The following is a 10,571-nucleotide window of genomic DNA, read 5'->3' as shown; positions in this document are numbered from 1 at the left end:
AAATTATATTAACCCAAAAAGACAATCAGAGCTACTTCACCAAAAACCCATAAGCCCGAACTCTCTCCAAGGACTACACAACTGTGACTAGTACCATGTGATGAGAGGTTATATACAAATTTATAAACTCAATCTACCATAGAGCACAAATCTATGTATAAAAGGTTAGGCAGTCAAGTAGTTGCTTTACCACCCAAAAAAAATTAATAATAATAATTATCTCCTAATTTAATTTATGACTAAAAAATATTGGTATGTATAGAAGAAACTACGTACTTATGCTATGTCTGACTGTGTAGTTAAAAGTGTTATTTTATAGCCAGAAGTTAGACACATACGTGATAACTAAGTGGTTGCCATAGGGAATATCGGAAAGAAGTAGTACCTTAATCTGCTACAAAATAAGGAACTACTGCTACAAAATAAGGACTACAAGATATGGAGTATATATGTATTGGCCTACTAACTACCTCCTGGGACATATTATGCACTAACCTCCAATAATGATAGTAACATTATATTTCTTCAATTATTTGGTACAATTTCAAGAATCTTGTTTAGTCAGTTTTGTTCTTTACATAATTACTCAAAAAATATTATTTTTAAGTTTTCTAGTTAAGTATAATGATGGTTAATTTTGTACAGCGCGAAGCACGACTTATTACGTGATTTGTAGTTAAGCACGTTAATTTCAAGTGTCTGCACTTAATCAGCTTACTTGTGGTTAATAAGTAGTTTTTTTTTATTTTGATGATTCTAACATCACCTCTATCAGCCAACAAGCTACCATTCACCTCAAGGAACCTCATTTTGATTCTTAATCCAGCAAGGCTTATAAGATGTAATTTCCTCGACTTCTAATATAATTTTTGACAAGGTCCAGGACCTATTGCTGTTGGATGTAACCCCTCTGTCCCAAGGTTTGGAAACTGCTGGAGGAGTCATGACTGTTTTGATTCCAAGAAACACTACAATTCTTACCAAGAAGGAGCAGGTGTTCTCTACCTACTCTGATAACCAGCCCGGTGTGCTGATCCAAGTGTATGAGAGAGAGAGAGCAAGAACAAGAGACGGCTGCTTGTTGGGCAAATTCGAGCTCTCTGGCATTCCTCCTGCCCCCTAGAGGTGTTCCGCAAATCACCATCTGCTTTGACATTGATGCCAATGGTATCTTGAATGTCTCAGCTGAGGACAAAACAATTGGTCAAAAGAACAAGATCACTATCACCAATGAGAAGGGGAGGTCGTCGAACGAAGATATTCAGAAGATGGTTCAGGAGGCTGAGAAGTACAAGTCTGAAAATGAGGAGCACAAGAAAAAGGTGGAGGCCAAGAACGCTTTGGAGAATTACGCCCATAACATCAGGAACACTGTGAAGGATCAAAAGATCAGTTCTAATCTCTCACCGGAAGACAAGAAGAAAATTGAGGATTTGATTGACGAGGCCATTCAGTGGTTGGAAGGAAACCAGCTTAGAGAGGCAGATGAGTTTGACGACAAGATGAAGGAGATTGAGAGCATCTGCAACCCCATCATTGCCAAGATGTACTAGGCGGGTGGCGGACCCGACATGGCCGGTGGCATGGCTGAAGATGGACCCTTGACCGGTGGAAGTGGTGCTGGCCCTAAGATTGAAGAGGTTGATTAAGTACTAGTTAGTATTTTTTTGAAACCATTACACTTTATATTATTTGCTGTTTGATGTTTTGGGTAGTGGTTGTTTTGAGGGATATCACTGGTGGGAAGTTTATATTATTTTCTTGTTGATGGAGCTATTTTAATGGAGACAAGCCTGTCAACCCAGATCCTTGTAGGTATTTTTACTAGATAGTAAAATGCCATCAATGATGGTTCAGATTTTAACAATGACAGTCATTATCCGCAAAGGCATTGTATTGGAAAAGGCATCAATCAATTTTATGATTATATCATATATTTCTTTGATTGTAAATACTGTAACTTGTAAATCATTCAGCATTACAAATGATTGGTTGACACAAAATAAGTTAAATTTAGCCTTATATACAGATCTCAGATTTTTACAATTCTAGTATAGGAGGCTGTTTCTGCCAAAAATATTATGTTATTTTGCCGTCTGTTATGGTTGGGTTTGATGTGCAATTTCTGGTGTGTTGAATACAGAAAGAACAGTAGGACAGAGAAGGGTGGCCCTTTGTTTTGCACAGTGTGGATTTTCTACACAATGGCTGGTTTGCAATGGCTATTCTTCAAGATCTGGAGGTATTATAGAATAATCACATGCTGAAAATGTGCTAGTGTCTGGCATAGAGGTCACGTTAATTTTAGTGCTCGCGGTTGAAGCAAACTAAGACCCGAAGCATATGCACATGGTCTTCACCTTGGACCACTTTGGTCACTCTTGGCTGCTGTGGCTAGGCCATTTCTTTTAAGCCGCAACTTATATGGAAGTATTAAAACTCTTTGAAAGAGCCAACATCCACAGCCAAATAATAAGCAAGGGGGCTATGAGTTATAATAGTGAGAACATACAGCACTCACACACTCAAGTTTGTCATTGATAATATTTTCTTTCGTTTTTATATTTGTCCAACAACTTATATGGAAGTATTAAAACTCTTTGAAAGAGCCAACATCCACAGCCAGATAATAAGCAAGGGGGGTTTGAGTTATTAGAGTGAGAACATACAACACTCACATCAATAAATAGGTCCTTTGGAAGCCATGAAAAATACAAAATATTCTCCAACCTATCTAAGTGGGTGTTTAGAAAACATGGAATCTTCAGTTCAAAAACGTAGTATCTTTGGAGAAAAAAGTAGTACCTTAAGTTCAAAAACGTAGTACCTTTGGAGAAAAAGTAGTACATTCGCGTAGGTACTTATTTTTGCAATTGAAAATGGTATTACACCCCACACCGCTAATTAAATTGCACATTACATCAATAAATAGGTCCCTTGGAAGCCATGAAAAGCACAAAACCTTCAGTTCAAAAATGTAGTACCTTTGGAGAAAAAAGTAGTACCTTCAGTTCAAAAATGTAGTACCTTTGGAGAAAAAGTAGTACCTTCGCGTAGGTACTTATTTTTGCAATTGAAAATGGTGTTACACCCCACACCGCTAATTAAATTGCACATTACATCAATAAATAGGTCCTTTGGAAGCCATGAAAAGCACAAAATATTTTCCAAAAACGTAGTACCTTTGGAGAAAAAAGTAGTACCTTCAGTTCAAAAATGTAGTACCTTTGGAGAAAAAGTAGTACCTTCGGACAAAGTACTTATTTTTGCAATTAAAAATGGTATTACACCCCACATCGCTAATTAAATTGCACATTACATCAATAAATAGGTCCTTTGGAAGCCATGAAAAGCACAAAACCTTCAGTTCAAAAATGTAGTACCTTTGAAGAAAAAAGTAGTACATTCAGTTCAAAAATGTAGTACCTTTGGAGAAAAAGTAGTACCTTCGCGCAAGGTACTTATTTTTGCAATTGAAAATGGTATTACACCCCACACCGCTAATTAAATTGCACATTACATCAATAAATAGGTCCTTTGGAAGCCATGAAAAGCACAAAACCTGCAGTTCAAAAATGTAGTACCTTTGGAGAAAAAAGTAGTACCTTCAGTTAAAAAATGTAGTACCTTTGGAAAAAAAGTAGTACCTTCGGACAAAGTACTTATTTTTGCAATTAAAAATGGTATTACACCCCCACACCGCTAATTAAATTGCACATTACATCAATAAATAGGTCCTTTGGAAGCCATGAAAAGCACAAAACCTTCAGTTCAAAAATGTAGTACCTTTGGAGAAAAAAATAGTACCTTCAGTTCAAAAATGTAGTACCTTTGGAGAAAAAGTAGTACCTTCGCGCAAGGTACTTATTTTTGCAATTGAAAATGGTATTACACCCCACACCGCTAATTAAATTGCACATTACATCAATAAATAGGTCTTTTGGAAGCCATGAAAAATACAAAATATTCTCTAACCTAGCTAAGCGGGTGTTTAGAAAACATGGTACCTTCAGTTCAAAAATATAGTACCTTTAGAGAAAAAAGTAGTACCTTCAGTTCAAAAATGTAGTACCTTTGAAGAAAAAGTAGGACCTTCGCACAACACCAGAGGGAATATTTGACAACACCTAGTAGTACCTTATGCACCTAGTACCACTTTTGCTAACTTTAGTCATGTGATGATTTGACAACACTTCACATCTATTTTTGTGTCATCATTGTTTTATACAAAAATTAACCATATACATATTTGAAAGAAATACATGATCCTAGAAGGAAGACCTAAGTATTTGTTTAATAAGTCAGTATAAAAAAAATGAAAAATCAATGTTCAATAAGATAAAAAAAAATTAATAATGTTCAATTGTTATTTTTTTTTTCCTTCCGAAAGTTAATCGGTCTTCTTTAATTATGTATCACACAATTTTCCATTTTCGTGGTTTGACATATAACTTACGTTCAACGAAAAAATTGGCAAACAGATTTTATTACGCAAAAAAAAAAAAAAAAAAAAAAAAATTTAATAATAATAATAATGAAGATTACAAGTTCAAGCCCGGCCCTAACCCTTGTCAATCCCTCTCACACCGTCTGTTTAACTTTCAATGTTCTCTCATACTTAAACAAGTTTTAGTTTAAGTATCACCATATGTTTAGCGTGTTTTAATGTTATTTTTCTTCGAGAACCATGAATAAACATTGAAGATACTATCCGTTATTAGTTTTATGCATCCCACTCATTTATATTTGGTGTGCAAGTTGTGCGAGTGTTGGTTAGACGAAGTATCTTCCTGATCTTAGTACATATGGTTCATGAATAAATCTGACCGAGGGGTTAGTTCACATACTGGAAGTAAATTGCCTTATTGTTGTTGCATTGTCTTTGATAATGACCTCATGATAGAGGCCTGTCTAATCATGTCCATACCATAGTCAAATTAGAATCACTTACTCCTATTTGCTATTCAAGTCATCTGGAGCAGGTCTGTTTTTATATTGCCTAAAAAAAGAACTTTTTTTTTTTTCCCTCTACCTAATTCCACTCTAATCTCATAACAACAGCAACACAAAATATTTTCAACCAAATAATAAGCGGGTGTTCACAAAATATGGTAGTAGTGTTTTCAAAACGTAGTACATTTGGAGAAAAAAGTAGTACCTTCAGTTCAAAAACGTAGTACCTTTGGATAAAAAGTAGTACCTTCGCGCAAGGTACTTATTTTTGCAATTGAAAATGGTATTACACCCCACACCGCTAATTAAGTTGCACATTACATCCACAAATAAATCCATTAGTGCCATAAAGAGTACAAACTTTATTCCCAATCTAGCTAACTTGAGGAAATGAATAGTACAAAATATACTCCAACATCACTAGGAACATTGTTTCTTTATTATGCATCTTAATTTTTTTTTAATTGTACAATATATCCTAAACACAATAATTCTCTACTTGATAGGTAAAGAAGCTGCTTTTAAGCCAGTTCCTTAAAAAAGTAGTACCTTGGAAAAAGTTCTGATAAGTGCCCTTAGTTCTTCGAGGTTTTTCACCCAGAACGGAGCTCTCAACGACTGCAAATTTTGTCTATAGAGATAAGATGATAAAGTGGGATGACACTACTAAACAAAAGCAAGATTCAAACAAAAAAAAACCAGCTGGATCCAAATTTATAAACCTTCTAGCACTTGAGCCTTAGTGTCTGCACTTATAAAAAAAACCACCTCATTTGTCCATGGTACAAAATCCAAGTAGCTGCATCATAGAAGTCTGAAATTCAGTATGCTAATCACAAAAAGGAAAGAGCAAAATTGTAATTTATGAATCAAATGGATGTCATCCTCATTGACAAACAAAATATAGCGAATCCAAATAATACCAAAAAGCACGAAGAAAACAACATACATAAATAAACAAAACCAAGAAAAGGTCAGGTCTTGCAAGGATCAACTGATTTAAATATATAAGATCATATGGTCACTTAAGGCACGTTGGCCACTGCGATATTTCAATTTTGTTAAATATTATTACGTTGGCAAGCACAACACAACCATTTATATTTCCATGAGGGAATTCTCATTTTCTCAACTTTATACAGGGTACACATTTGTAGAAACACAATCACTTATTTTATTGAAGGAAAAATAAATACACAGTTGAACACATTGAAAAATAAATACACACCAAATCCCGATGGAGGAGATGATTACATGCCTGGCGTCATTAAAAAAAAAAAATGAACCATCGATGTGAGGAGTAAAAAATGGAATAGTTTTGAGAACGATTGAGAATGTATAACAACTACTTTCAATCCACGCATCTCTTAACGAGTACTTTCGCTCTATATACTTTTGCTCCATACATGAATAACTGAGACTTACTAGTGCTAATGTTATAGTTTTGTGCATATGTCATATGTCTATTTATAGAGCCCAATTCACAGACATATGAAAAGTAGTACCGTCATGATTTGACAAAAAGGACTTACACATCTCTGTCTAATAGGTTCATGATATGGGTGTCTTTCATAATTCATTTACTGAAATCTGCTAGCTTACACAGGCACTTGGAAGTACTCATATATTCCTAATTCATTAATTCAATACACATTATTCAGAATTAATCGGAATAAGCACGTTAATGATAGGTAAAACACACTTATACGAAGTATATATAAAGCATCACTTAACCCAATGGAATACATAAAAGGAAGAATAAAACATGTGGGTAATTATATAGCTACAGAAACATTAAGAAGTGAGAGAAACCTCACGTGAAGATCATATATATTTGTCATTTACTAGTTGCATTGTTTAGTTGACCTAAACTTTCGGATTGAATAACATTGCTCTTCTCAATAATCAAAAATATCTTATGTCAAGACTTTTTTAAAATTGTTTTTATCTTATTTCTTGTAGGTAAAGTTTATTTTTATTTTTATTTCTTTTACCGAAATTGTTCTAAAGTTCTTTTCCTTGGATGTTGATGGTCGTAGGGTTTACCTAATAAGGGAAGGGGGAAGGATCCTAGAGTTCATATATAGCAGCAAACAGTTAAAAACGAAGGAAGGTTTAATAGCCGGAAGGCCCGGAACAGCCACAACCCACTATTTTGCAAGTGAAGAGTTCAAGATCAAACAGGAAAAACCTAAGTCATTCACTTGCAGCCCCGAGGAGGTCATTTCAAGTGGTGACTATAAACAATCCACATACTGTTACCTCCTCCATGGCCTCTTCTTCTCTGATCAAGTAGAGTTCATAACGTTAACATTCGCTTACAGCACAGTCCAAGCATTTCGATCATTCGACGAGCTATGGAAAGACATATGCAATGACATTAAAGAATGCACTCTTACTCCAAAATTCATCTTGCCAAAGATTAGCAAAGTTGTCCTGGACATCATCACACCAAACCCATGTTTGGCTTCGAGGATCCAAGATTGTTGTGAGGAGTTGAAGGATCTAGACTGGTTTGGTCTAATTCCTAAACTATGGCCAAATGTGAAGTATGTGTACTCTATAATGACTAGATCAATGCAACCATACTTGAAAAAATATGGATCCACAGAGAGTTGGATTGGGGTGAATGTGAATCCTTCTCTATCGGAGAATGTTACTTTCGTAGTTGTACCCACATTTTCTTACTTCGAGTTCATACCACTGCAAGAGTACTACCTTAATTCACCCACAGATGACTACTTAGAAGATGAACCATTACCATTATCTCAAGTGAAGATTGGACAGGAGTATGAGATTGTCCCAACTACTTTAACAAGTGTGTTAAATTAAATGAATTACCTAAACTAAATTCCATTTTCAATATATATATATATATATATACACACTACCATATTTAATTCTACTTAATTTGTATACAATTCATACCCTTAATTTGATCAGTAATGTATGCAGAGCAGTTCTATAACCTCACTTTGCATGTACACTTTTCAAGTTACATTACATGTAGGGACAATATTAAAAGTACATGAAGCACCAGATTTAAAATTGGATTCCTCATAAGTATAAATATATATTTGAGAGTACGCTTTCATGAGTACAAATGATTCTTTCGGAGCTACGAGAATTAGTTGGGTAAAACCCTGTATATCTCGATATTCATTAAAATATATAATGCAGCTAAAAGAGCATAGGCAGATTTAATAAAGCAATCCCCACAAAAATCTATAAACTCTACCATGTTTTAATGCGTATCTCTTAAAAGAGACTTTAGTAGTACTGCACTTATCTGCTAGGAATTGAAAACTTTATATCACCCATTAGCTGTTTTTAATTTTATTTTGATTTTGATTCTAATTCCTTCCCTCGTGCAAAGAGAAGTAGTATCCGTATTCACCTTCACATAAAGGTGGTGTCTTTGGTTTGATTGTAGTGCCAGAGTTTTGGACCAAAAAAAACAGATCCACCTCAAAGAGAGAGAGAGAGAGAGCTCTCTCATGTGGCCTTTTCAAAACAGAGCAAAATACAAAGAAATATTGTCAGTGTTCCCTTAACCTCTTCACTCCTCATTTATGAAACTTGTCTTTCTTTATTTATTTGACATCAAAGCTCTGTCAAGTGAAATTCTCAACTCAACTCACAATATTATATATATATATATATATATATATATATATATATATATATATATAATATTTGTTTTTGGAGTAAGTGTTGTGATTCTGTACACAATAGGAGATTATTTATTAATCTACCAGGTTTTTTTCCTCTTGTTATCTTCTTCATTGTCTTTTCTCTCATTGTTTTCTTCTCCATGTCTTCTTGTTACAGACATCTTTCTTGTTATACCTAAACTGTATTGTCTGTTATACCCGTCAATATATACCCGTGACATAGATTTTGGTGTTCATTTATATTAGTTGACTAAAAAACTGATTGAAAATTTGAGATTATTGAATTCTTCTTCTCCAATTATATACTGTTTTTTCATGTCCTTTTTGGTAGTAGACAAAGAGGCAGGCTAAAACTAACGTAATTAGAATGGATTTTAAAATGTTAGATGTAAAAATTATAATTCATGTGCAGGGGAGGAACTACCTTATAATTTTTTAAATGAGCCCTTATAATTACCCCAAATTTGTGCAACATTTTGTTACGCACATTTCAAACATATACAACAAACAGAGCAACAACAATCTTGATTGCAGAATAGAAATTATATATATATATGATTGCATAATAGAATTTATAAGAGGAGAATACATATAAACATAACCTAGATGAAAATCAGACATCCAATTGGAAAAAAAAAAAAATTATACCACTAAATCAGGGCCATAATCATCTAAAAAATAAACGTGTGTGTGTATGAGAGAAAGAGAGAGTACTTACTTCAGTTCAAGAACAACAATAAATGAATGGCAGAAGTGGAGAAATGCTTCGCTGGGTTATAGAGAGGGGCAGAGACAGAAGGCGCACCAATGACGGTTAGACGTGGAGAAGTGCTTCGCTGTTATAGAGGGGGAAAAAGAGAGGGCTTGAATGAGGGTTAGGGCTCAACCAAGGATGCTTTAATCCTGTTACACAGAGGAGGGGGGGGGGGAGAAAGAAAGAGAGGGGGCTCTTGAGGGCTCTTCACGAATGAGATGAGGGAGGGTTAGGGCTCCATGTTCGGTGATGGTGTGTGCCGAGATGGGTTGCCTGGTCTTGCTTCGTTGGTTAGAGAGAGGGGGGGGCGCTGATGTGAGATGGATATGTGATGCACGACTGTGTGTGTATTTTAGGGCAACAATTTGGGTGACTAAATTAAATGGGGGCAATAAGGTAAATGTGCTGAAATAGTGATAAGGGTATTTTTGACAAAACATTTCTTGAACAGTAATAATCCATGTGCCACGTCAGCAATCCATTTTAGAGAAATATGGAACTTTGACTCCGCCTCCGAGTAAATACGGAGCCCTAACCCCATTTATACGTAATTATCCCTAATACTTAAGTCCTTATTTGGGGATATACAATGTCCCCATCGTTTATGTAGACTAATAATAAATAGATACATATACTTTAATTACCAAACACTATCTTAAATTTAATAATGAAAGAAGACGTATCTATTTTTTATTGTATCCATTTTTTTATCCGAATCTAAAGGTCGTGGGTTCGATTCCCATTGCGCTATGCGATCTTCACGAATCGGATCTCAACCTTCTTCAACTAGGACTGAATCTTCACAAATCAGACCTCGATTTTCATAGATCAAACTTTCCTTGAAATTGATCAGTCCACACGTAACATATGCGAATTTCAATCAAATCTCTCCGTCGTTTCCCACGGAGGGCGCCAATTTAAGTTATAGAAAGCCATTCTCTCAATATGGAAAGACAATTTCTTACACGTCAAAATATTTCAACCTCTTTTCCCTCTCTTTTTCCTCTATTTATAGAGTTTTACAAGTATTCTAGAAAATTCCTCTTTTATCATCCCAGCTGGGCTGATCCTTTGGGCCTCTTCTTTTAGGTGGATTCAGTCCCTCTTCCTCAAAATTGGGCCTATTGGGCTGTCTTCCGACCAGGCTGAAAACTCCTTTTGGATCTTGTGGTCAATGGGACGTGTCATGC

General features: G+C 35.2%; 1 protein-coding gene and 1 pseudogene across 1 annotated transcript; both read left to right on the top strand.

The window, feature by feature from the left end:
- Positions 1-627: 627 nt before the first annotated feature.
- LOC132301351 (heat shock 70 kDa protein 4-like) lies at positions 628-1,662 on the top strand (annotated as a pseudogene).
- A 556-nt stretch (positions 1,663-2,218) lies between these two features.
- On the top strand, positions 2,219-7,785 carry LOC132301350 (indole-3-acetic acid-amido synthetase GH3.10-like). Its single transcript, XM_059798608.1, has 2 exons — positions 2,219-2,242; positions 6,916-7,785. The coding sequence occupies exons 1-2, from the start codon at positions 2,219-2,221 to the stop codon at positions 7,783-7,785; spliced, it is 894 nt and encodes a 297-aa protein (XP_059654591.1).
- Positions 7,786-10,571: the final 2,786 nt, after the last annotated feature.

The sequence above is a fragment of the Cornus florida genome, unplaced genomic scaffold, assembly GCF_030987335.1.
Source record: "Cornus florida cultivar Cherokee Brave unplaced genomic scaffold, ASM3098733v1 CherokeeBrave_3.0.0_Hap2_Chr03, whole genome shotgun sequence".
NCBI lineage: Eukaryota > Viridiplantae > Streptophyta > Magnoliopsida > Cornales > Cornaceae > Cornus > Cornus florida.
This window is presented reverse-complemented; position numbering and strand designations above follow the sequence as displayed.